This window comes from Aspergillus sydowii (assembly GCF_001890705.1).
Source record: "Aspergillus sydowii CBS 593.65 unplaced genomic scaffold ASPSYscaffold_12, whole genome shotgun sequence".
Lineage (NCBI taxonomy): Eukaryota > Fungi > Ascomycota > Eurotiomycetes > Eurotiales > Aspergillaceae > Aspergillus > Aspergillus sydowii.
In genome coordinates this window covers 947,588-972,601 of record NW_024467870.1, presented here as the reverse complement: position 1 = coordinate 972,601, position 25,014 = coordinate 947,588, and the positions used below count along the sequence as shown (strand labels likewise).

Here is a 25,014-nt window from a genome sequence, read left to right as displayed (position 1 = left end):
AAAAAAGACGGCGCAAACGTAATGTTCGTACGGTCATTACGCCTCTCCGACCGCCTGGCTCCGGGCCAACCTTTATCCGTCAAAAAAGATATCTCCGCCTAAAAAAAATAAAAAAAGCGTCGAGATAGACTGAGAAGCTTGAAGCAACCATATAATACCAACCCCCCTCCACCTACCTTTCAATATGGTCTCCAAGAAGTCACTGTCAAGGCCGCCATCGAGCGCGATTATGGACTTCAAAACCCGCAACAAACAAAAGCGCCAACTTCTTCATATCAAGCGAAAGCGTGCGAAAGACTCCGCTCGTCGGGCTCAGAGATTCGGGACGAAGAAGGAAGAAGCCAAAAACCCCAAATTAAAGGAGGAGCGACTCAAGCGGAACATCCCACTGACCCTGGAGCGGAAGCGTGTGTGGGATGAGGCCGGCAGCGACACGGAAGAACCACTAGGGCTCAGTGTCGACGTCGAACGGATAAAGAGACAAAAACAAGAGGAGGACGAGGAACTCGATCGCCCTTTGGGCTCGGATTCGGGGGATGGAGACGAATATAACGATGATGATGATGACGTCGACAGTATGCTGGCCAGCAGCGACGAAGAGGGCGGAGAGGACGACGAGAACGGCGAAAGCACGAAAGACAGTCGCGGCCGAAAACCGTCTGCTGTCCCTTCAGCGACGGAGCGTGCAACCAGTCCTTCCCAATCAACGCGAAGCACAAACCTCAACCTCGCACCGGAAGCTCTAGCTGCGAAGTTCCCGTCCCTCTTCTCGCCAGACTCCCAACGGCCGCCAAAAATTCTAGTCACGACCTCTCTCAATTCAACTCTCCACCACGAAGGCAAAATCCTTACGCAACTCTTCCCCAACAGCGTCTACATCCGCCGTACAGCCCACGCCCACTCGCACAAATTCTCCATCCGGGAGATCGCCCAATTCGCCTCTAATCGCGAGTACACCACCCTAGTAATTCTACAAGAAGATGCAAAAAAGCCAGCAGGCCTGGATATCGTGCACCTGCCCAAGGGCCCCATGTTCCATTTCAGCATCAGCAATTGGGTTGAGGGCAAGAAGATCCCAGGCCATGGCAACCCAACCGAGCACTGGCCCGAACTTATCCTGAATAATTTCCGTACACCGCTCGGTCTCCTCACCGCACATCTTTTTCGCACTTTATTCCCGCCACAGCCGGACATTGAGGGACGGCAGGTCGTAACGCTTCACAATCAGCGTGATTACATCTTTGTGCGCCGTCACCGATACGTATTCCGTGAAAAGCGGGAAACGGAAAAGGCCGTTGTCGGTGCAGATGGGAAGGAAATTCAGGGGGCGGAAGGTATCCGGACGGGTTTACAAGAACTAGGACCTAGGTTTACCTTGAAGCTGCGCCGTGTTGACAAGGGAATTCAGAGGGCTAGTGGGCAAGAGTGGGAGTGGAAGGGGAAGATGGAGAAGAAGAGAACGCTGTTCCAGCTGTGATCGCGTTTCACGTCCCTATCTACATTTGCATCACATGGAGTTTGGTTGCCAAAAGAAGCCGTTTTGGGTGGGTCCAATGTCCCTGATTTTATACTTATGTAAATACCACTTTGTACTTGGCTGTTTATAGATCAATCCAACGAGATAAAGTTTTTGAAATTTTAATGTGCAAAGTCAAGTCTTGGATCTATAACTTGTGCCAAATAATACTTGCACATATTTGGTTACATGCATGCATCATTAAGTCTTCCCCAGCCCCGGGACTTTTGAATTAAGGCAGTCAAAAAGACGCTTTTCATCTATGAAACAGAAAACAGTAGTATTGCAAATGGGTATAAGCTGCAACGAACCAACCAAACAAACTCAAATCAAACAGAGTCTGGATTTTCTTTCATTTCATCATCGAGCTGCTTCAACTTCTGAAGCATACCATTCTTGCGCATATTTGGCCTCGAAAACGGTTTGCGCGCCGTCACCGTTTTCATGCGGCAGGTCATCCTCCCGGCGGCTAATAGTTCCATTTTCACCTTTTCGCAGAGGTCACGGACGCCGTCTTCCGTCCAGTTCCCCGTTATGGTAAGCTGTCTCAAACTGTACGCCTCTAAGCCCTCAAGGAGCGCAATCAAAGCCATTTTCCCTAGAGTCTTTTCGCGGGCTCCTTCGGGCCACAATCCCACTGGGATCGTGCGCTCGATAATGCGAACATCACTAAAGCCCGCCTTGGTGAGGACATCAGGGGCGAGATGGCATAAATCGCGCGGGTGTCCTGAGGCCTCAGCGGCGGAGCGCATAGCAGACGCATATATGCCAAGGTAAGAGTCCCCCGAGTCCAGGAAAGTAATTGAATCTGCTGCTGGGTCTGCGTCAGTGATCTCGATATACCCGCCTGGGGTGAGATGGCGGAAAGCCTGTTTATAAATGGTGGGCCAATCAGAAAATGCCCCTGCTAGGCCGCGGAGATGGATCAGGTCGAATGGCTCGTGGTATGTCCATTCGTCTCGAGCGTCGTCAAGCTGAAAGCTCACGTTTGGCAGGTCAATGGTACTACCGAGGCCGCCATCAAATACACCAATGTCGGTTGCGATGATCGTAGCGCCGGGGTAGGCAGCGCTCATTTCAATGGCCCAGTCGCCTGGCCCAGTGCCAATGTCTAGGACCCGGGGTGTCTTCTTGGCGAGGGGCACGTTTGTGAGGTTTCCATCGAGTAGGATAAGGCACACTTGGTGGGTGACATTTAAACGGGTTTGTTCGGCCTCATCATTAGGCATAAAGTATGTCTCATTGCAGTACCGACGGCCATTCTCCAGCACATACTCTATGTTTTGGGCTTCGAAAGATTTTGTGGATTTTCTAGCGCTGTCAGACCCAAACAAGGTATGCAATAGAGGGACCAAAAAAGGAAAAGAAAAGAAAAGAAAAAACGAAGGTGTTGCTCACATTGAGACTTCATCGGAGTCTGTATCCGAATTTACTTCGGGGTCTTCGTCGTCCATCCAGCGACGCTTTCCAGCTGCTTTGGCACTGCCTGTCTCGACTGAGTCAAGCATACTTTCTGAAATCGCTGCCTCGTCCATGACATGACGAATCCCAACTAGCGGCCATGTAATTTCTTAAACTTGGGCGATGAGAAAGGGCGGAGCGACAGAGAGAATGTACGAGAGTCACTTGAGTCAGGCATGCGCGGGGAAGCTCGAACAAATAGCAAACATCGCGCAGCGCAGGTGAATGAGCTTGTGAAGGTCGAGAACTTCAGAGTCGAGACCAAGTCGACATGGACGAGGAGCGAAGAAGCAAAAGTAATAGTAAGATGTGAAACAGGCTGGCCCGTCAACTGGGAACCGGGATGTTTCGAGGACATGCACGATCCCAGGGGAAACCCAAGATTAATAAACGGACAATTGTTTAGTTTCGTTTAACTCGAACTCAATAATGGGCGTGCGAGTTGACACTGTCACTACGGATTAATAACTATTAATCAATGTTTATGACAGCCATTGGTTTAGCCTGGGTTAGGCCTGGCGGAATCGAATCCACCGACTTTTAGTACTTTGTGATTGTCGCGACTCCCTTCGAGTTGTTCGCGGGCGAGGCTCTCGAACGCCTGCGGACAAACGAGTTTCAGCTTTCCCCACTTCCCAGACTCTTGGGATTCATAGGCACTGACACCCGGCGCTCACGGACGCGGCGGCCTGCAGTGCTTTTTTTCCTTCGGGGCGACGTTGGCGGTGGGATCGCAAGCTCGGACATTATTCTATCCACATCCAGTGAACACCGCATCAAGGGTGTCTTACGACAGACGGAAGGCTAGATGACAAGCCTCCGAGTCACAAATGTCGATCTCCATCATATCATAGCACCTGATGATATGACAGCGAGTCAATGCGCCGCCCGTCTGGGTCTCGAGGCCAGCGGCCCAGGACTCGGGCACCCACGAGCATCACCTCAGGCGCAACGATCACATCCCACACCTATCATCGCAGCCTCCAACAGCTGTAGCTGTTGGAGCCGAAACATACCGTGCAGCAGTCGGAGACCATCACACGTTATGACTTCAGCCGTCTTGCATCGCAGCATCTCGGGCCTCCAACCCCAGACAGCCGAGTCCTTCCATGATAGGCAGGAGGAGCACCAAGAAACCGGGCCAGGTTCCAGCCAAGCAGGCTAGTGGTTAATGACAATCCTTTCATCTGCTTCGGAACCGTCTCGTGTAGCCCCGCGCGACTGGGATGGACTCAATGGAGATAGGACGGCTTCCGAGAAGAGTAGGGAGCGACACACGGACGGGCTATCGCCTATCGGTCCTATCCGTATGATTCAAAACGACCCGGTGCAGTGGAAAGAGGGACTAGGGAAAACAAGGCCTTTATCCCAATCAGACCAAAAGCTTGACGATGTGCTGTTCTAGTCTGACAGGATTTGAAATCACGCCTGACTTGGTGTCGACTGACGACTGTTGACTGTCAATACCGTGCCGTGCCCGACCGGAGTTTTGGTCTCTATCGCCACTCAAGCTGGTTCCTGAGTCCTGACCCAAGAGACGGGATCAGTCCATTACTCCCTGAAGAACTCAGTCATGAGAAATCGGCACAAGCCAAGATAAGCTCGGCTGCGATTTGGAATTGTGCAAAGAAAATAAAATAAAAATAAATAAAAAAGTTTCCGTGCCGACTTTGCTCTTCCCCACACTCTCAGCGAACCTGACGATCTCCCGCCGCAGCATTGCGCTGGAACACTCTCAAAATTTGTCAAAAGCTTCACTTCCGGAGACTCTCCAGGCTCAACCGACTCCACTTGTCTTCATAGACTCTCGAGCCCATCACAGACCAATTCAGTGGCTATTCATCATTAACAAAATGAGTCATCAGCCCCTCCGCTCCCTCTTCATTGCCTCGATTGGGAACCCAGGCCGCTACCGCAACACTCGTCACAGCGCCGGTCACCTTCTCCTCGACGCCATAACCCCCCTCCTCCGAACCCAGCTCCCGCTGGGATACAAAACATGGTACAGTCCGTCGCTAATGAACGCTTCGGGCAAGAAGCTTGTCCACGAACTTGACGCGTTCAAGCGGATCAATCACCCAGGCACGAACGTGAGGGATTTGACACTCGTTATCCTCCACGACGAACTCGAGAAGCCTCTGGGCAAGGTAGTCGTGAAGCGTGGGGGCCCAGAAAATCTGAGTCTGCGTGGGCATAACGGATTAAAAGATGTTTTCAAATGGTTGGAGAAGAAGAAGATGTATCCGCACGATCCAGCGCTATCTATCTTGCGTATTGGAGTCGGCATCGGGAGGCCGGAAAGTCGAAATCCAGATGATGTCGCGAAATACGTTCTTACGCCAATGGAGGGGAAAGAGTTGGATGCTGTGAAGAGGGCTGCAGGGTTTGCGATGGATGTTTTGGTCGAGGAGGCTGGATCAGCTACTGTGGGGGGACCCAATGCCTGAGCCTACTCGGCGAAGCAACAACCGAATTTGGTATAATATAATATAAGTGTAGATTATGGTAAATAAATAGACAGATAGATGATACCCGAGCAATCGCATCGTTTGAATCCACCCTAAAGCGACTGGTTACGAATTCATCAAGATTACAATGAAAGGGATGATAATGCATATATCAACATGCAAATGTATTACGGTCCAATCCCGGTAAACGATCCCGGAAAACAAGAACGAGATCAAACAGTGCCCGCTATGCTCAAATCCCGAATCTCCTGTAGCACTTCTTCTACCCTGTTATCTAGATCGCCGCGCGCGTACTGGTCTCTCGTCTCAGCGTCAAGATACTGTTGCACTTGAGCCATGCGTGAGTATGCTTCCGCACAAAAGCGTAGCTGGATCTTCACCAAGGCTTCGAAGCTTGGATCGAGGTATGGGACCCGTAGATCGATAAGTTGTGGAAGTTCCGTGAATAGTTGCTCGTTCAGCTGCTCGTATGCTTGTTTGGCCATCTCCAATTCGCGCTCGGTGCGGGGCAGTTTTGTAGCATCCTTGTCGGGCTTCTCGACCAGTCGCTTCACCTTGGCCCTCATAGCGTCATAGTCAAGCAGCTTGTGGTTTCTCTTTTTAATGCACTCGTTGACATCAGGGAAGTAGGCACAAAAGCGGGAAATGGGTTCGAGGACAGTTGACCTGGCGCATGTCAATTTGAGACGCAAACACCCGGTTTATCACAAAAGGAGTTTAGTACCTGTACGGTCCATCCAAGGCTTTGATTGTCTCCGCGTCGAGATCCTCAACAGCCTGTTTGTAGCTCCTACTCACGCCGTCATTAGCCCCGGCGTCGCCGTAGAATGCGTCTATCGTCTCTGCAATCCGCATCTGTGAAGCCGTCATCGCTGTTTAAAAAAGCGAATAATCAGCGCACCATCCAATGTCAACACTACCCGACAATTGGCATACCTCGCAGCGAGTCAAGGTAACCCTTAGCTTCCTTCTGTAAGCGGTTCGCAGCAGTCTCCATGGTCCGGTATCGTCTGTAAGGAGATCAATTAGCCCCATAGGCGGCTAAAACCGTATACTCGGGCTTCCATACCGTTCTTCGATCTCATAGTCACGATCATTCGTCCTCTCTACATGCCCTGCACGTGTAGAATTGTTATGTCAGCATCCACCGCAGTTTCGGTTTCCAGTGTTCAATTCAACTGATATCGGTCCACCTCGGGGATCATCGCGGTTGCGCGGCAAGGGTTGTTGTAGGCATACCCGTCTTCATCATAACCTGCGTCGTAGCGCGGTTCACATTTTTCTTGAAGCCTGCAGAGGACGATCATGTTAGTGTATCTCCAAACAGGGTCTCTAGACCGTCGGTTGGATGCGCACCTGCCCAAGACATGATTGACACTAATCGGTCGCGTTACCGGTTCCAGCGAGCAAGAGCAGAATCAATCGTAGTTAATCGCAATCCGAAAGCCGCAGTATGTAACTCAATGTGCTTCAATCGAGTCGTCGGTTCTGGTGTCGAGCGATCATGAGCCTGGAAAGGAGGGAGGGGAATCAAGGTTGAAGCCTAATGCGGGACTGATGATGATGTTCTTCCTTGTTCTTGGGGTGGCTGTGTGTGGCTGTGTATTTTGATTACAACTTGTATGAAACCGGAAATTACAACCGCCCTTACTGTATACTGTCGTAGGATGTACGCCTTGTAGGTCCTTCAGGATGTCAAAATGAAGAGATCCTCATTGTATTATTATTCCAGTGAGCATATCAGCATGTAGCATTTACTTGCGTTTTTATTATTACAACACAATAACCTGGTATATCCATACTGTCCAAGCATACTGATCTCTGTTGTTCACGGTCTGCTACCTGATACCTTCTTCCTACTCCAGGTCTCATCTCATTATTTTCTGGCACTGTATATTACTCCTCATAAACAGCCGATTAACAAGAATAGGACAGACATTAAGGTCTTTTCCCGTTGTCAATAACTGTTTGCGAAGGTTGCGGTTATTAGGTGCGAGCTAACTACTACCAGTGAGTATACAGTGGTGATTTATGTTAGACTAAAGCTTAGAATCCAAAGGTGGATCAACTCTTACAAAACATACATTCTGCCGTGGAAGATTTGTTAATTAGTTAACATTCTACAAAATTTCTTTTTTAATAGACGGACTTGGATTGCAATATGAGCAAAACAACAGAGCCTACCAGCTACGTTGGCAAGTTTCATGAGTTGCCCCGAGGACACCTTGAAATGTCGCATGGTGTAGAGTGAACATCCAATTCATGGATGAAGATAATTTGAAGCTAAGAATACGTCAAACCGGAAGGGGCTTGTGTTGTTGCGGGATACTAGATTACTTACTGCCTTTATCCTTGAGCTACACCAGGGATCACCCGACGCAGTCCAACAAACAACCACACAAATAACATTCATAAATAAGTCTTAGATCAGCTACTGAAAAATTTAGGGAGGCCACAGTCAAGTATTGATGATCTACATACTTCAAAGTGAGCCAATAGACCAAATTCGCGCGGCAATTCTGCACAAATACGCAACTTGACGCCCTTGTAGCTGGATCTTCACAGCAATAAACTCACGCCTTGTCAAGATACTGAACAATCAACATAAAATCTGTCATCGTCTCAGATCTTTTTCTTCTTCTTATAGCCATATCCGCAGCAACGTGTCCATTACCAAATGCTGCCATTTACTGATGGTGTGGACATGATGCCACATACCATGATGTCCCTGCAACAACCAACCAAAATTCCCTTCACTGTACCATTGCAGACCCGGTAAATAGATATGTCGGAATTATTTCTGCATTTCATTCCGGGGGCGCCTATGTGTCGCAAATTCCTGGACTTTTAATGAGTACGCTGGGTTTGGAGGCCAGCTAGGCAGAAGTATAAGCTGAGTGATGTAAATAATGAAGACGTCAACGATGCGACATAAGACGAAGGCAGATATTTGCTGACACTAATCAGAGGAAGATACACCTGGCCTCGTTAACTGCTGTTCGAGATGACCTTGAAATTCACGCTTCAGAGACAAATCAAGCTCGTCAAAACAATATACCCAGATTGAACAAACAGAAGCATGTCGGTTGGCCTCGGGTAGCTCTGACGTCAAAGTAAGCCATCCCCTCATTGAGGGCTGCATGCTGCGCCATCCCCCAAGAGCAGAACTCGAAGTCAAAAGCCGATGGATCGACAAAGGCGAAGTCATACGAATAACGAAAGGGTATACTCCTATTATGTCGCTGTGTATTTACAATACGTAACAAATTTATCAGTACAGCCCTACGAAACAGCGGGTACCGATTACACTTGTTCGTCAACATTAGTTAGTTTCTATTAGGTCATACCTCCGTGCAACCCGACTTTCCTTGCAGTTGCCAGAACTGGCCCGGCTATCAAATTGGTGAAAGCAAGCTGCAAAACCCGCCGTATCACATGACGGGCTCGGTCACTCAGCAGCAAGCTGGAACAGGTGATCACCTCAGTGACCTGCAGGCTGCGCCAGAGCCGGCTAACAGCGATTCGTGTTCCCCAGACTCGTGGACGATCGACAATAACTGCCGTCTGGGGGGCAGGAACTATTACTTTTCGAGGCTGTTCATTGCACCTCGGGATGAACCACGAGGGAAAGCAGTATCCGATTTCGCCGAAACATCGCCCTGGTTCTCATCAGCACCCTCAAATCTGGAACACAGTATCCCTTGCCAGCGCCATCAGTCACCGTCAGTACAACGGGGTCTCGGCGGAGGCTAGACCTCCTTGTTCAGGAGCAGCGCACGATTCAAAAATGGCCAGCGCTCCCGTTGAGAACGCAAGGCCCAATCGAGACCCCGACCCGGCGTAGTTACTTGGCTCTGTACTGTACAGAGTCCCACGGCCCCATGCGTTGTAACGCCTTGCAATTGCTGCTTCGCAACAGAATTCCAGAAAACTGTGCTGCCTGCTCTTGCAAAGCTCCACAGACCTCCCCATGCGGGCATCCAGCCTCGAGGGGCTGAACTATCATTGATTCCTTCCTCTAAATTGAGTGTGCGGAATCTGCGGGTGGCCCCTTTCAACCGCAAAGTTGCATCAGCTCTGAATATGGGTATACCTCCGCTCTCATTGGCTAGTTACATGCTAGGGACTCAGTGCAGTGAACGCAACCGCCTTCATGGAATCAATCGCCTTGTTGATTCGTCTGAGTCTACTCCGCCGGGGTCGAAGTCGAAGTGGTACCGGCCACGATTTCTTGGGACAAAATACGGCGTGGCCGATGTGGTACGTATTGGAATGAATCAGGTTGTACAAATAGTTACTACTTGGCACTGACTAACAGCATGAATTGCCCAGCCCCTTCATTCAACAGTCCCACTACAGTGCCCTTTCCAGCTGATCTAGGTTCTTGGCCATCACAGACCACGGCGTTGTGAGCTAACTTGGTTATCGAGTTGCATTGCCTCGATCCTTTAACACAGAGTCCGTTATCGGCTTTCTCTGTGGTTGGGCAATGCATGCAAAACGCATGCAATCTTTTATGGAATTGTTCCAGAAATACCTGGATAAAGCAAGGGTCTAAACCACTCCAATGTCGCATGCTTAAGCCGGCAGAGCAGCAGAATAACTGTTAGCGAAACAAGATCAACTGCCCTGGACCAGCGTGCATGCAGAAACTGACAGGACAGCCCTATCACCCGAACGTTACCAAGGCATTAGGACCGGGCCAGACTCTTGACACTTCGTATATTTAGCTACTGATTTATGCATGTCAGCGTACTCTCTATAAAGCAGTATTCACTCGTGACTGCTAAGTGCGTTTTCATGTACAGTGTACTAATAGTACAGACCTAACGTTACACCCGTAACAGTTCCATTAGGGGACTACCGCAAGGGAACAGGCAAGCCAGCGGGAGTCGCAAAAGATCTCGGCCCTTGGAATAAAATTATGATTTTCTGTGTCTGGAACTCCAGACCAGTATGCCATAAGACAGTAGCCTAAACTATGTTTCAAGGATCTGAAATGGCACGACAAAGAACTTATAAAACTATGAGAGATGCTCTGATTGATTAAAACTCTCAGTATCCTTGAATAGGACCAAAAGCGAAAAAACTAGCAACCATAATACCGCCATAAGTAGCACTAGCTAAATAACTTGACTTAGTTAACATATGATAGCTGACTAAGTACATATGTCGCACCTCGTCTGCATAAACTCACATGCAAGGATCTACACACTGCATACTCCTCCCAGAAAATGGTACATGAATATGGAGCCCCTCTATCTACAATATGCGAGAGGGCGGGTAATCTAGGAAAGGATGGGGATGGAAATATATACCGTCAGTTTCAAAGTATAGATACAGAGTACATGCTAAAAGGGAAGTGGACCGAAGCTACCAACATCCATGTCGAACAGTGGTTAGGAGTGAAGTCATCGGGGAAAGTGTGATTAGCTAGCTGATTTCTAATAACTACAGTAATGCCTACATAATGCCCAAGCCGCCAAGACTAAGATTTGATTCTAGAGCTAAAGTAATGTCGTCCGCTGGCTGGATCAGGCATGTATGTGGGCTATGATGTAATGCGATTGGGGTCACATGATTTATGCATCCGTCCACTGCATTGCGCGGGAGATGACGAGGGGTTACGTATCAGGTCGAGAATAACTTAATGTTTGTCATTATTATTAAGATTGTCGATTGAAAAACAAAGGATTTGTTGGTTTCACAATGTCAGGTGGACTCGCCATTCCTCTCTGTATCTGAGAGAGACATAATGCTGTAATAGTATACAGTAGGTAAAGGGTTTGCAGTAGTGTACAGTTCGATTCCAAATGAAATATCCCCAGGTCACGATGACCTGCCAAAGGAAAAAAGAAAAGAAAAGAAACGCCCAGCGCAATCTTAATAGCCATGCTAGTAAGACGGGAATCATGATGGATGGTGGAAATAATAATAAAAGGACCAGAGGGTGGTCTTGCAAATAGACCTGTAAGTACGGCGTGGGAAGGTAAGGGAAATGAAATAGGAGACAACGCATAGGCCGTTAATATGAAGTGTATATGTTTGGACTGGAACCATAGGTCTAGTCAAAAGGTCATGATCTTCGTTGCATTAACATGAGAACGTGACGCCAGACTAAGCCCGTAAACTAGGTAGGAGAGGTAAAAAAAGACATGCACTGGCATAACTGTAGAAAATCTCAAAAAGGCCCTCCTTCTATGTAGTGTAAAGAAGGAACTCAACCTCCCACCAGGAAAGGAAAGGGATTAACACTTAACCACCCGTTTCTATCTGGGAAAGAGGAGGTAGGCAGGAATAAAGTAACCACAAGGGACCCATCGACCGGATGAACATCAAACAAAGCCAGCCAAATGAACCCTTCCGGAGACGATACCTGCAATTAGGGATATAATGGAAGACATCAGAAGCCTTCCTCACCGGCTTGGCACAGCCTGATCTCGCGAACCCATTCGGATTTCAAGATCTGGGAGGAGTTGATGCGACGAGACGGGTTCGGGTCGAGAATAGAGTAAACAACATTGCGGCAGCGTGCCTAAAAGAAATAAAAATTAACCTTTAACCTTGGATTGGTTCATAAGCCACGACTTACCCTATGCAACGTCTCGATAGGTGCATAACCATCCTCATGCTTGCGACCCTCCAAGTACCGTTTATAGAAATCGTCCTCGTCCTTGCGAGCTAGCTTCCATAGGTGCCGTCCTGTCCTCATAGCCATGTAGATGACGCCACAAGCCCAGATATCAACAGCTCTGGGGTCGAACTCTCTTTCGACATACTCTTCGGGCGCAATATAAGGCGCAGAGCCACAGAGCCCGGCCGTCATATGTGCCTCTTTTTCCCATGCCATACGGAAGCACTCACCATTTCCAAAATCAGTGATCTTAAGGGCGCCGTGGGTGGTCAACAGAAGGTTTTCGGGCTTGAGGTCACGGTGAGCGACGCCCATCTCGTGCATATACTCAACGCCACGCATAAGTTGTTTGAACAGACAATCGGCCTCGGCAACCTCTAGTTTCCCTGCAGCCAGCACAAGTGTATAGAGATCACCGCCAGCACAGTATTCCATGACTTCGCAGTAGTCGCCCTTGGCGTCCTGTAGAAGATCGAGGGTGTGGATGATATTAGGGTGGCGGAGAGATGAGGAAATACAGAACTCTGAAGTCAGACGTTTTTGATACTTCTTGCTTGTTTCCTGTGGACGGCGACGGAATTCTTTGACGGCGTATAGCTGTTCGCTCTTCGAGTCCTTTGGATCTACCTTGTGAGATATTCTGACAATGCCGAATGCGCCACGTCCGACGATCTCCTGGCATTTACCGTACTTATCGACGAGCGACGCGGTAGCGTTAGGGCCGCCCTTCTTGTCGGCAGCCAACTTGTCCCGCTCGCTCTTGAATTGATCAATCCAGGTTGACATTAGCGATAATTGCTGGTCCTCGGCATGGTCGTCCTTCTTCCGGCCACCGAGCATATCGCGAAGGAGATCGGTCAACTTCTCCTGTCGTCGAGTGCTCTTCAAGTGGTGGCAGTGGGAGTTATCGGGGAGGGACTCGAAGCGCTTCTGTACGAACGATCCTTCCTTCTGATCTTTGCCACCGGTGGTTTTTGTCTTCTTTTCGCTCGCGTCTTTCGTGGAAGTCTGTCGTGACGGGGCTCGGGATGGAGGTTTCGATGATGGCCTTGATGACGGCCTGGACTGCTTGCCAGTGCCGTTGGCAGCGGGCTTTCCACCATCAGAACTGCTATCTGATAGCTCGCGCGACGAGTCTTGTTCTCTCGGTGTAGATCTTCCAGTGTTACCAGCAAACATGCGAGATATGCGATTCGCCATCGTCTGCTTGGGAGGTTTCACTGAATGAGGAATCGCGGCGTGCGCCGCGTCCCCATTCACGGCAGACAAATTCATGCCCGCCAAAGCCTGTGTTACCTGTCGTTCTCCATGGTCGCTAGAAATCTGTGAAGTTGCGGCGGACGAGACTGTGGAGGGTACAGGAGAAGGAGACGGTGGAGTCATGTGCGGTGAATGTCGAGGTAAAATACGGAAGACAAAGGGTACTGTAATTGCCCCCGTAATAATAGATGGGGGAGGATCGAGCAAAGACTCGGAAAGCCTACAGCACAAGGCTGAAAGGCCAGGTAAGACCAAGATTGAGAAGCTGGAAGTTGAAAGAAGATCGAGGGTAAGGAGGACGAGAGCGAAATTATACTTGGAAAAAGTGGTGCGGCGGTCGTGACCGGTGGGCGAAGTAGCTGCTGGCCTGAGGCTGCATTCACTAGTCTGTGACGGCAGTGACTCGGTGGGCTGCACAACCAGGGAAAAAAAAAAAAAAAAAAATTAAATCAAAAAACAGGAAAAAGAAAAAAGAAAAGGGAAAAAAGAGCCTGGAGGCACGGAATGCCCAGATGGGACGGTGCTCAAGTGGAGCAGCACAGAAAGTCTTGGCTTCTATAGTCCCTTTGAATGCCAGTTGGCGAGGTCGAGTCAGAAGGATGATGTGGTGCTATTATTATACGAGCCGAAGTGAACGAAGCAAGCAGGAACTGGAAATGTGGAAGGGGAGACTGGACGGGGTGGATGGAAACAATTAAACTAAGTTGGAAGAGCCGTTGAAGTTGCCTGCGGGAGAAGAGCAGAGGCGAGAAACAGGAGCAGCAAGCGGTACTTGTATAGTTAGCAGAGGGAGCAGCTATGCAACGAGTCGACGACACTCCGACAGAAAACTGGAGCAAAAAAGGCAGGTTGATTTCGATTTTCGACAGGCTGCGACTGTGGGAACCTTTTCATCATCCATTACCCACGCATTACCATTTACCGCCTGCAGCAGGCAGACTTGACCTGGTTAGGAGGCCGCGGATCCCTGACGAGGGCGCACTGCACGGCCGTCCACCGAGGTGTACCGCCTCCCCATTTGGTTACCAAAGGAATCGGTACCGTACCGAAAGGGCCCGGTATCTTACGGTTACAGCCACAGATCGGGAATCTTACAGCGACAACGGACGCAATTGCCCACCGTCAACCGTGCCACACACGATGATCGACGCAGTATCACTCTGCCCGTCAAATGACAATCTCAATCAGCATTATTCAAAGCATGGCTAGTTATCAGCTGCCAGCTGCCAGCACTCCTGAACACAGGTGGTGTGATTATAGCAGTTGTCCGCTTCCTGACTCATCATCCCCAAAAGTTTGTCGTGGTCGTGGGCGTTGGCGCAACCAGCCACGGTAAAAGACGCGGTGGGAACTGGGAACTGGGAACAGCGACGATTCCGGCCAAAAGTGGTGCCCGTTTGCCGATTAATAATATTTGCCCTCATCATGATACTTCGACCAATTTCCATACGCTCGACACAATAATATTATTGTACGGAGTAATAATAATAACTGAACGGCTAACTCCCTGCCCGCCGAGACTCTGGCATTCTGATAATAAATGACCAAGTGGCGCGGTCGTTTCTTGCTCCGGGAAGCTCCGCAGTTCACTGTCTCCATGAGACGAGCTGTGTGTCCTGTCAGAGGGCTGTGCCTTGGATCCAACCCTGGGTCAACCATGGCTTTCTAACACCCAGGAGTCAACGAGGTCGACTGATAGATGCGCTGTTTATGGGATATGGGGTAATACGGTGCCGGCCACTCATTCGACAACGGAATGAACGACGCGAGTTTATCAGAAAAAAGAGCGACTCGAAAACAAGCCGGATGATGTTCTCCCCCAGAACCGTGAAGGATTGGGAGGGATAATTGATAAAAATTCGAGACAAAGACTTGCTATTAGTCAAACCCTCCGACCTTACCCCATCAAGTCAGGCTGAGGCTGTGCAGGATCATATTGATATTATTGATACTGAAGCAATGATCCGATCCTTGTCCCCGCACATCATCATTTACAAGTGGGTGGTTTTGCGCGTCCTGATTAGGTGCGGTTTCGAGTGCCGCTAGTAATAGGAGTCATCTCTTGTCGTCTTGTTGACCGGCAGCCTGTAGCTGTTGGCCGAGAGCTTTGTGTCGATTGCCAAGATATCGCGTTCAAGGCATCTGAGGGGTAGCTGTGTTGGATCAAGCAGATGATGGAGGGGAAAGGCCAATTCCTCCGTTACTTCGACTCGTATAGGGTCAGTAGGATTGTCCCACCAGCAAAGTTGGTGGCAACCTAACATTGCCCCTCTGTCTCTTTTTTTTCCTTTTCCTTATTTCATCTGCAAATAACAATAAGTCAGAATGCGCGATGCCCAATGTATTTTGCTGCTATCGTTTGGTTCCATAGTTCTTCAATTACCTCATAACGGTCAGATCTGCTTCCGCCCGTTCGGATACTCCATTCTGTTGTGACTGATAAAGTCAAAGCTTTTTTCAGGTGAGTTTGTGATCGAATCATGAGTCCTTTCGACGGGCGAAAGGCTATGAGCAGCGGAAACTTTGAGCCATGCACATAATTCCATTGGGGTGAAGTCAGGTATCGGTGTGGGGTTAGCATGTGTCAACGAGACAGATGATGTAGCCCATGAAGCTGTTGACCTTGTGGTTAACCCGGAGTCTCCCATAGTTTCAAACCAAACAGGCAGCTGAATGGTAGTAAGTAATACCTAACAGTGTAATCTGGCGCGAACGCTTGGTAGGTGTATTGTGACGGCCAGTTTCCGGTGCAATACCACGATTGGAAGGTGGATCGATGGAGTCCGGAGTATGTTCTGCTTCTAGTTTTGTGATGGCATCTTCTGAAGCACCACTCATGAGTCGTGGGCCTGCCCTCTCGAAATCTCCGCCTGCAATTTACGGCTGCGATCGACTGGCAGTCTCCAGAGCAATTCCCCAGACCTCGGCCGTTAGTCCGACCCGCAGAAGCTTGAGGACGGAGACACAAAGAAGCTGGCGACCACGAAGAAAACGCCATGGAGTCAGTCGTGGAACAACGCCTCGGCCATTGACCACAGATTCGTCGTCTTGCACGTTGAACAGGCTCTCAGTTCCGGCGCTTTAACCCCGTATTGTTGGGAATTTAAGAAGTGTATGGATGGCGATTATTGTTTCGCACCTGAACGTTCCCGAAAGTTGAAACCAAGGTCGATAAGGTCGGGATGGGGCATTTCAGATTAGCACGAGGGATTTTTCCGGCCAATGACCGTGGGGAGAGATGGTGATCAAAGGGGAAAAGCAAAAAGTGGTTCCAACCAGATGGGTTTAGTTGGAGATTCCTTAGTCTTACTTTATTGACCACGATGGGTGGAGTGGGTCTTGACACAGGACGCTGCAGCAGAGGTGCTGCTGCTGAACAAACATTTGAATGCATTACTATATTATTATTACCTACGCTTCATATTCACGCTGCATGTCAACAAAGAATACAACCACCGAGTTCAGTGCCTGTACTTTTGCCCAGGCTCGGATGGGTGTCCTGAGCTTGAGGATCCCCACCCTGGCTTTCACTGCATATGCATTCTCGATAGTGCCATGAGGAGGAGCCAATTGTCGGCTTGGCATCTTTCGAGCATTTCCGTTCTTTCGTCCGGAGAACATGGAGGGGGTGCTCGAATCATCTGCTTGCGAGGGTCAATGGAGATGGTAGTTTGCATTACTCAGTTTTGTCGCAAGGCTCGTGACCGATGACTACAAAGCACAAATTGGGAGTGGTGCGTACTACCACGCTATTGTGTACGAGGGGGTTCGACCGTCTCAGATAAACTCGACTTTATCGATGCTTTAAGATCAGGGTTCCAGCATAGGGCGTTGTCCCTTGGTCTGTGGGTTGCAGCAAACTGCAACGCAGCCGGCTTCATGCACCCTCCCTTAAAACGCCATCTAAAGAGCCAGGTCTTTTTGCCGACCTCCTGTTGGAGAAAGGAAACGCCCACATCAGCCATTGCTGCATACTGACGGAGTACTCTGTTCCAAAGCCATCATCTTTTTATCCCAAGTTTATCCGGGTAATGATACTCGAGGCTAACAAGCGGGCCCATTGCGGAAAGATCCATGTTATCTCCTGTTACTGTTAGTGACTGCGTCAGTCGTACCGGCGGCCTTGGTGTCGTTTTTTTCTGTGTCCTTCCCGACCTGGTAAAGGAGTGTCCAAGCTAAACTTCAATGACGAGCATCTTCCCGGGTGTCCGATTATCTTACCATATAACTGATATTAATCCCAGGGAGAGAATCGCACTGTCGCGATCGCAGGCGAAGCGATTGGTCCGCCTGGAAGGAATAAACCGCGCACTCATCATCAGGTGGGAATGTGGGATGGATGGAGATGAGGTGACTAACGTAATGAACAGACGGTGAGCCTTTGCCTTTGCGCAAGAAGACTCGGCGGCAAACCCCGGCTGCCGCACTGTGCGCTGTGCTCGCTACTCAAGCCTCAGTCCTCACTCCGTATTACTATTTTACTGTTGAGTCCAGGCTTTGAGTAAATTTGGGGCCTAAAAGTGGAGGAGAGAATGGAACCACTTGAGACGAATAAATACCGGATCAGCCAACAAGATGGCCGTTTCAACGGTTCAAGCTTCGGCTCTGCTCTTGGGCCAAGAATGACCAAAACTCTTAGACTCATGGTGGACAATTCAGCAAACACATGGACATGGTTTTTTCCATACTACCCTTTTAGCAGAAGGAATAAGCTGCTTATTCGCATTAGGCAACTCTGAAAGTAATCAGTGCGGAGCTGCACGAGCTATCAAAAATCCCTCGGCGTAAGCCAGGATTTCTTTTCTACCCTGCATGCAGCTGAACGAGCTCGGTTGCATGTATTGGTCCGAGTCGCAGATGTACTCCGTATAATCCGCCTTGGAGATCAGCTTGGTTCTTGGGTTCAACTCCTTTGTGTTGGCTCTCCAGCAGAACGTCTGGTTCTGTGTTGTCGCTCCCATCTAGGTTATAGCGGACATTTTATGGATGTGACTACGGATACATGGGTGCTTTTCTTGGCGCTTTTTTTTCAGTTTTGTTGTGGAGTTGGTAGTATTGATCCCGTTCCGAGTGGATGTTGAACTAGGCGGAGGAAGTTGACCTCAGATCTGTTTTCTTCGACTCGATATTTCGCTCGTGAATATGGCCTTTTGAAATAATTATATATCATCTATCTCTCAAAAACAGACGATGCCACCAGGGGTCTGTTGATTGTTCGGATAAAAATAGATAATTATCCGTGTGCTTTATTATATACATATGTCCTCAATCCCGAAATATCTTTATCAACATTTTAGCTGGCACATCACTTTCGACCCGATACTGCGGTAGAACAAATCCGTAAAACAATTTCCATGGTTTATCAATCCAGCCGACTCTTTTCAAAACTCGATCAGTTATCCTCACCACTAAACAATCTCCTGATATTCGTTCCAACGGATCATTCAACCATCCGTGTCATACACTCATTGACATAACCCTGACGTTCACCTGCCCGTCGCCACACCATAAAAACATATATATGTATTCCCGACTGCAAGTTATGGCTGTATTCACCGCAAAAAGAGTTCCTTATACCACACCATACCACGCTCCGAGCCGAGCCAGAAGCAAAGCAAGCCGAAATGTCCAACCGGGCCGAAAGAGCCGCTGAAGACGAGTACGAGGCCGAAAACGACGATTACATCCCTATCGAAGAGGACGACGAGATCGCCCCTACCAGCTATGTCTACGAGCCCGGTGACCGGGGATTCACAATGGGAGTGCCCGTCCAGCGAGACGAGGCGCGTTATGCCGATCCGATACAGCCTCCATTTTCGAATACCGATGCGCAACTAGGTATATACCCGGATCCAATCCAATCCATCTCTCGATCCTAGATCGACAGGCTAATGGAATACTGGATAATTATAGCCCGTGATGAGAGGGAGGCTGCTGACCGGTCTAATATCATGGGCGGCAAGGGAAGACAGCTTCGTCATGCGAAGCCGCAGGCCGAGTCTTAAGAAGATAACTCTGGCTCAACCGAGGATGATTTGCCGGATGAGGCGTTCAAGACAGGTCAACATATTACAAGATAGGGTACTTAGGTTTGGCTATATGTATAACAGGAGAAGTCGGGAGTAACGCGGTGCAGGTGTCATGGAAATCTTGTTTATCTATGGTATTATAGTTGAACATAATCGTGAACGTGTTTGACATGTTCGTGGATATCTTCAGAAACCTTCTTGTTTGTCGCAGTGGAGAGCCCCAGAAGTAGGGGAAACAATGCAATGCTACAACGTACAGGCCCTCGATCGTGATTGGGACAGCATCTCCCAGCCAGTATCCTACCAGCTGCTCGGTACCTCAGACGCCAACGTACGGATTGTTTCCTGTGCCGATGCTATCAGATGCGCTGTTGTACGCTGCGCTGCTGCCTCAGCCTGAGGCGAGTGGGTTCCTTTCTGATCGCCGGGAACTCAAATGACCAGAAGCCGAAAGGCTGTTGATACTACATCTGGGGTTTCGACGCGGGTCGGGTTAGGAGTCAGTTCAACTATCGACTCGATATACTACCGTCTAGGTTGATTCAAGCGAGGACGCGGGTCTGGACAAGTTAGGACACACATGTCGAATAGGTAGGACCTCGGGAGCTACGTACCACAAATTGCTCTAGTGATTGCTCGAAAAGTTCGTTATTCACACCTTCACCGCCGGGGTGTTCGGTGGGTGACAGCGGATTCTTCACAACTGTTTGAATTAGCCACCACCGCATCATGATCTCGAGATACCAGGTCGTTTTACCATATTCCACGTATAGGTTGATGTAGATTTGTTGCAACGCAACCCGCATATTCGGGCTTTTGACGTCTGTAAGCATCACGAATTTGATATTCGTAGGTGTCTCGTAGTAGTGAAGTTTATACTGGCTGGTGCGATACGTAACAAAGCTAGAACAAATAGGCGTCAATATTCGGTTGTCTCTAGGGGATTCCGAATCGAATGTTCTCACTTGTCGTCTTCCCCTCCCAGTTTCCGCACCATGTTTCGAAGCGAGAAAACAGTACCGAAAATTAGCTTCGCATCGTCGTCCGTTGTCCGTGTCGACGGGCCGGAGACAGATGTAAGACCATTGGCTACTGTTGGGGTATCGGAGGTAGGTCGCGAGGATTTACCGACGGTTGACGTGGGCCGAGGGAGCCAACGTCTTTTGTATATGCACTCAGCTGGAAAGGAGATAGTATTAGCAACCGCAATTATGTTTTGGGATGTTTGGCTTTTACCATGACGGTCGAAGATGTAAAAGGAATAGACAGTCATCGTGTTCAGTAGTCGACACAAGCGGGAAACTACTTGACAGCTCCGAATGCCCGATTCACGGAGACCGACGACTCCCAGCTGGGCCAGGCAAATACTTTGCAGATAGAGGTTGTTCTTATTGAGAGGCGAGACCTGCTGGAGTGATCGAGACGAGGAGGGGTCTGGAGCGAATCGGGGCGGTGAACGACACTTGTTGACATCCAAGACGCAGCTGAGAATACTAGCCGCTTCTTTCTTGTGGCGCTGGCCTTGAACGCTAGATAGAAGTTGGCGTCGAGATGGAGGAGATGTCAATTGCAGCTGGTATAGCGACGATGTTCTAAATATAGGAGGCCACTGTTGTCGAAAGAACCAGCGTATTTGAGATGGAGTCAACCGTCGTTCAGCTTCTCTTTGATCCCGTCTTCAGCTCCAGCTCCGGCCCCATTCCGACATCTCCCACCGACAGAGATATATTGACTGTGGAGCTCCAGCAGGTCCAGCACAGAGCATCTTGCTTTCCCTCCAACTTTTCTCATCTTCGTCCTTTAACACTCCAAGTCCCTGATCGTAAAACCCCAATTTCCCACGCGGCAAGTGGCGTCTTATCTCGATCGCTTTGCCCCTCCACGCCCCCCACATATCTCTGACAGGCAGCCGGATTCCAGGATACCCTTTTGCTCGGTCCCTACGGTATTTACTTTTCCTGCTGCGAGTCTCTTTCACCGCTAGCCGTCAGTTTTCTGCGGCGCAGATATTCGATGGCCAACGAGGGTGCTAGCTCTCTGCAGCAGAGTGCTAGTCAAGGGCCCGCTGCCCGCTCCGATCCTCAACCTCCCCGACCAACTCCAGTCCGTTATGCGTAAGTTGCTCTTCTACTCTGATCTTTGGTAAACCCGGGTGCCAATGGGGGGAACTGTCGATTGGAACTGGAGGCAGAGGATGCTTACTTTACGTCCTGCACTTCAGCTCGACGCCCTCTTTTGAAAGCCCCCAGAGACACCATCGCCGTAACCCGACAGCTCGGCGTCCTGTAAAGGTGGCTTCCCGTCCAACATCTTTGCTGCTTTCTGTTCAAACCATCTTTATTAACCGAAAGTGCAGGAAACGCTCAATGCTCGATCAGAGTATACTCTCAGCCAGGATGATGGCACCGCTGAGCACAGAATTAACCAATATGTGATCAAACAAGAGATTGGTCGCGGTTCATTCGGCGCCGTCCACGTTGCTGCTGATCAGTTTGGAAACGAATATGTGAGGTTCCTCAGCTGTCCATGACTTGTTGCGATGCATATTTAGTTCTAATCTATCCTCAGGCTGTGAAAGAATTTTCGAAAGCTCGTTTAAGGAAGCGCGCGAAATCGCACCTTCTTAGACGCTCTCGGGGCCCAAAGCGCTCTGCTGATGGGCTTAACTCCCCGCTCCATCGACAGGATGAAGAAAAGCAGAATGCGCTCTATCTTATTAGGGAGGAAATTGCCATCATGAAGAAGCTACACCATAGCAACCTGGTATCGCTAATAGAGGTTTTGGATGACCCGAGCCAGGACTCTTTATATATGGTCATGGAAATGTGCAAGAAAGGTGTTGTCATGAAGGTCGGCCTTGATGAGAGGGCGGACCCATACGATGACGAGCGTTGTCGCTGTTGGTTTCGTGACCTTATTCTGGGAATCGAATATCTGCATGCCCAGGGGATTGTTCATCGCGATATAAAACCGGATAATTGCCTGGTAACGAGTGAGGATGTCCTCAAAGTTGTTGACTTTGGAGTGTCAGAAATGTTTGAAAAAGATTCGGATATGTTCACGGCCAAATCTGCTGGGTCTCCTGCCTTTCTACCACCGGAACTATGCGTTGTTAAACATGGAGATGTTTCAGGAAAGGCAGCAGATATATGGTCTATGGGTGTCACGCTATACTGTCTACGATATGGCAAGCTTCCGTTCGAAGAACACAGCATTTTCGAATTATACGAAGCTATTAAAAGTGTTCCAGTTGTTTGTGAAGGCGAGACAGATGAGGCGTTCAGAGATATGATGTCCAAAATCCTGGAGAAGGATCCTTTGAGAAGGATAAAGATGGACGAGTTGCGTGTACGTGGCTGTGCTTTAAACGGCGACGTGTTTGTTCCTAACCAAGAATATAGGAACACCCCTGGGTGACAAAGAATGGTATGGATCCTCTTCTGTCCAAGGATGATAATACGGCGGAAATAGTCGGGCCGCCGACAGAAGAGGAAATGAACTCTGCTATCACAAACAATTTTGTTCATGTTTTAGCTGTGGTATGTACCCAAATAATCGCTGTCCGATTTAAGAACAGAAGACCTAACGAGTGTCCATAGATGAAAGCAGTGAAGAAATTCAAAGGCCTCCTAGGTCCAGCCAGAGCTGAAACACCCATGCAAAGCATCCTTGGCCAGGAACATGAAAGTCACTTTGTTGAGCCTCCCATGGAAATGGACCCAGATGAGGGTGTGTCCGTACCCAGTGTGGAGCATTTCAACAAGAGCCAAAGCTTGAACACATATAATAGAAGTGCCAGGGAGCGTGATGATGTTATCAAAGGATTCCATCCACGGCGGCGGGAGCCTCTTCCGTACCCTCTACCTGATAATAGTGATCCTATTAGTGGGTACGGTACTATATCGTACAAACTAGCAAGGAAAGACTCCGGTTCGATACGAAGCATTAAAATAAGGGATGATTCAATAGACGACTTGCCGTCTCTATCTCCAACCGCCCCGCTTTCTCGCGCTAGTTCAACTACAACTAAACGCAGCATGGAAGGCACACGAGGACATGCAAGAGACCCGTTGGAAGAGGACTGCCCCTTCCTATCCATCGGCCCTTCTACTTTCACTGGTTCAGTCACTACTGATAACAAGACTGCCGAAGCACCACCCATGATTCTGAGTTCAGAAGGACTACCAACCACGACACCGTCTGATGAACCGGATTCTATAGTGGGAGATCATTATCCTATGGTGAGCGAATCACCTGGCGCCGCAGAATTCGACATCTACGAAACAGCCTATCGAAAGGAAGTCGAACGTATCCGAGAACAAGGTGTCTCACTACCGAAGGTGTACCTGACTCGTCGTGTTGACGGAAAAGACGAGTTAAGGAAGCTGGTCAGGGAAACTACCATGAGCGAGCCAGCCATGGGAATAGGAAAAAGAATCACCGTGCCATCAGCTCAGAAGTTTGGCTCTGCAGTAAGCATTATCAGAGCCCAGTTGGAAGAGCAAAAGGAACAACAAGGACTAGGTCAGGGACCAGCCTCAGCACAAACTCCAGGAACATCAGATTCATGGGATCCGACAGCGGGTCCAGGAAAACCCACGATATCGACATCACCTACCGAGGTAATCGCCACCACAATCAGCACCGATACGCCTCGTTCAGAAGACCAGGGAGGTAAACTACGCAGTTTACTTAGCCGTGCTAAACGCGCTCGAAGTCCTTAACATTGAAAATGGGAGATGTGGCCCTTAAATATTTGTGCAATATAAAGCTATCTAGACGGAGATAACCCCCGTTCGAACCTTGCGCGGAGTCAGCCCGAGCACAGTACTATGCGCGAATACGACTGTATGACTGTTATACCCTAGACATGGGTGGTTACCCATTTGGTGTTGTTCTATTGCATTCCCATAGCTACTCACTAACAGTAGCCTTTAAGAGTTCTCATGTATCATAGTACCCTTAGTACTGCTAAATCGCATGAGCAAAGTGATATCGCCAAGTCCAGTAATACATGCTTAGCCCTACAACTTGTGGCAACACACGAAATGGGAGCTTCGAAGGCATGGCCAGACAAATGCAAGCTGGTCCCAGGCATTAATTCCTTTTTGTATGAAAGTCGAAAATAGCTGGCTCTATATATGGCGCCTTCGCACTGGCCGTTGTATTGAGGCCTCTCGCCGAGCTGACTAGTGGTAAATAAGTACATGTACATGACACATTAAACTCTAAGTACGGGGAGAGATGAAAACAAGTAGAAACAGAGAGTAGTGGTCAAGGAGACATCGGATCAGAACAAAAAAGAACAAAATCATAAGCCGATACATAGTGGTAAGAAGAAAAGTAACTGAGACCCATGTACAACGTAATACTCATCAGATTTTCCGTTTGCATTGAACATCTGAACAGGAAATGGAATGTTGAGAGCATGTGATTAATACAGCAAATCGCTATGTAGAAGGAATCGTATTCGTCAACTCGACGAGTCATGAATTGGGCACATCGAACGAAGAAAGCGGAAAGATGACTTGGGGGAAAAGAGAGAATTAACATGTCCAGAGAGGAAGTTTGTCCGCTGCTCCAGTCGCCGGTAGTTCACCAGGGCAAATGCGCGCGTTAAGGCAAGCTAAACCATACGGCATTAGA

General features: G+C 49.0%; 9 protein-coding genes across 9 annotated transcripts; 4 read left to right on the top strand and 5 right to left on the bottom strand.

Annotated features, from left to right (window-relative positions):
• Positions 1 to 184: 184 nt before the first annotated feature.
• ASPSYDRAFT_159374 (rRNA-binding ribosome biosynthesis protein RPF1) lies at positions 185 to 1,477 on the top strand (the record flags this gene model as incomplete). The annotated part of the gene is made up of 1 exon (XM_040842817.1): positions 185 to 1,477. The coding sequence occupies one exon, from the start codon at positions 185 to 187 to the stop codon at positions 1,475 to 1,477; it is 1,293 nt and encodes a 430-aa protein (XP_040699100.1).
• Positions 1,478 to 1,845: 368 nt separating this feature from the next.
• ASPSYDRAFT_93290 (class I SAM-dependent methyltransferase) lies at positions 1,846 to 3,051 on the bottom strand (the record flags this gene model as incomplete). Its single annotated transcript, XM_040852814.1, has 2 exons — positions 1,846 to 2,827; positions 2,915 to 3,051. The coding sequence occupies 2 exons, from the start codon at positions 3,049 to 3,051 to the stop codon at positions 1,846 to 1,848; spliced, it is 1,119 nt and encodes a 372-aa protein (XP_040699099.1).
• Positions 3,052 to 4,830: 1,779 nt separating this feature from the next.
• On the top strand, positions 4,831 to 5,424 carry ASPSYDRAFT_158883 (aminoacyl-tRNA hydrolase; the record flags this gene model as incomplete). Its single annotated transcript, XM_040842767.1, has 1 exon — positions 4,831 to 5,424. One exon carries the CDS (start codon positions 4,831 to 4,833, stop codon positions 5,422 to 5,424), a length of 594 nt encoding a protein of 197 aa, XP_040699098.1.
• A 233-nt stretch (positions 5,425 to 5,657) lies between these two features.
• On the bottom strand, positions 5,658 to 6,814 carry ASPSYDRAFT_60987 (amphiphysin-like protein RVS161; the record flags this gene model as incomplete). Its single annotated transcript, XM_040849924.1, has 6 exons — positions 5,658 to 6,111; positions 6,170 to 6,317; positions 6,382 to 6,455; positions 6,515 to 6,560; positions 6,685 to 6,735; positions 6,802 to 6,814. The coding sequence occupies 6 exons, from the start codon at positions 6,812 to 6,814 to the stop codon at positions 5,658 to 5,660; spliced, it is 786 nt and encodes a 261-aa protein (XP_040699097.1).
• Positions 6,815 to 11,887: 5,073 nt separating this feature from the next.
• Positions 11,888 to 13,801, bottom strand: ASPSYDRAFT_49480 (serine/threonine protein kinase SAT4). The gene has a single exon (XM_040847841.1). It carries the CDS (start codon positions 13,460 to 13,462, stop codon positions 12,020 to 12,022), a length of 1,443 nt encoding a protein of 480 aa, XP_040699096.1. The 5' UTR covers positions 13,463 to 13,801; the 3' UTR covers positions 11,888 to 12,019.
• Positions 13,802 to 15,605: 1,804 nt separating this feature from the next.
• On the bottom strand, positions 15,606 to 16,014 carry ASPSYDRAFT_49479 (uncharacterized protein). Its single transcript, XM_040847839.1, has 2 exons — positions 15,723 to 16,014; positions 15,606 to 15,642 (listed from the first exon to the last, which is right to left on the bottom strand). Exon 1 carries the CDS (start codon positions 15,985 to 15,987, stop codon positions 15,733 to 15,735), a length of 255 nt encoding a protein of 84 aa, XP_040699095.1. The 5' UTR covers positions 15,988 to 16,014; the 3' UTR covers positions 15,606 to 15,642; positions 15,723 to 15,732.
• A 2,740-nt stretch (positions 16,015 to 18,754) lies between these two features.
• Positions 18,755 to 19,499, top strand: ASPSYDRAFT_49471 (uncharacterized protein). The gene is made up of 2 exons (XM_040847838.1): positions 18,755 to 19,177; positions 19,253 to 19,499. Exons 1-2 carry the CDS (start codon positions 18,964 to 18,966, stop codon positions 19,342 to 19,344), a joined length of 306 nt encoding a protein of 101 aa, XP_040699094.1. The 5' UTR covers positions 18,755 to 18,963; the 3' UTR covers positions 19,345 to 19,499.
• A 411-nt stretch (positions 19,500 to 19,910) lies between these two features.
• ASPSYDRAFT_60985 (TRAPP subunit BET5) lies at positions 19,911 to 20,641 on the bottom strand (the record flags this gene model as incomplete). The annotated part of the gene is made up of 5 exons (XM_040849923.1): positions 19,911 to 19,928; positions 19,983 to 20,071; positions 20,126 to 20,271; positions 20,334 to 20,547; positions 20,605 to 20,641. The coding sequence occupies 5 exons, from the start codon at positions 20,639 to 20,641 to the stop codon at positions 19,911 to 19,913; spliced, it is 504 nt and encodes a 167-aa protein (XP_040699093.1).
• A 740-nt stretch (positions 20,642 to 21,381) lies between these two features.
• ASPSYDRAFT_159670 (putative calcium/calmodulin dependent protein kinase) lies at positions 21,382 to 24,092 on the top strand (the record flags this gene model as incomplete). Its single annotated transcript, XM_040842847.1, has 6 exons — positions 21,382 to 21,482; positions 21,590 to 21,659; positions 21,725 to 21,874; positions 21,937 to 22,716; positions 22,770 to 22,928; positions 22,968 to 24,092. The coding sequence occupies 6 exons, from the start codon at positions 21,382 to 21,384 to the stop codon at positions 24,090 to 24,092; spliced, it is 2,385 nt and encodes a 794-aa protein (XP_040699092.1).
• Between the last annotated feature and the right edge of the window lie 922 nt (positions 24,093 to 25,014).

Coding starts and splice junctions, on each gene's coding strand:
- ASPSYDRAFT_49471 (XM_040847838.1), top strand. CDS start 18,964: ATGTCCAACCGGGCCGAAAGAGCCGCTGAAGACGAGTACGAGGCCGAA. Junction 19,178..19,252: donor GAATACCGATGCGCAACTAG/GTATATACCCGG, acceptor GGATAATTATAG/CCCGTGATGAGAGGGAGGCT.
- ASPSYDRAFT_49480 (XM_040847841.1), bottom strand. CDS start 13,462: ATGACTCCACCGTCTCCTTCTCCTGTACCCTCCACAGTCTCGTCCGCC.
- ASPSYDRAFT_49479 (XM_040847839.1), bottom strand. CDS start 15,987: ATGGGAGACTCCGGGTTAACCACAAGGTCAACAGCTTCATGGGCTACA.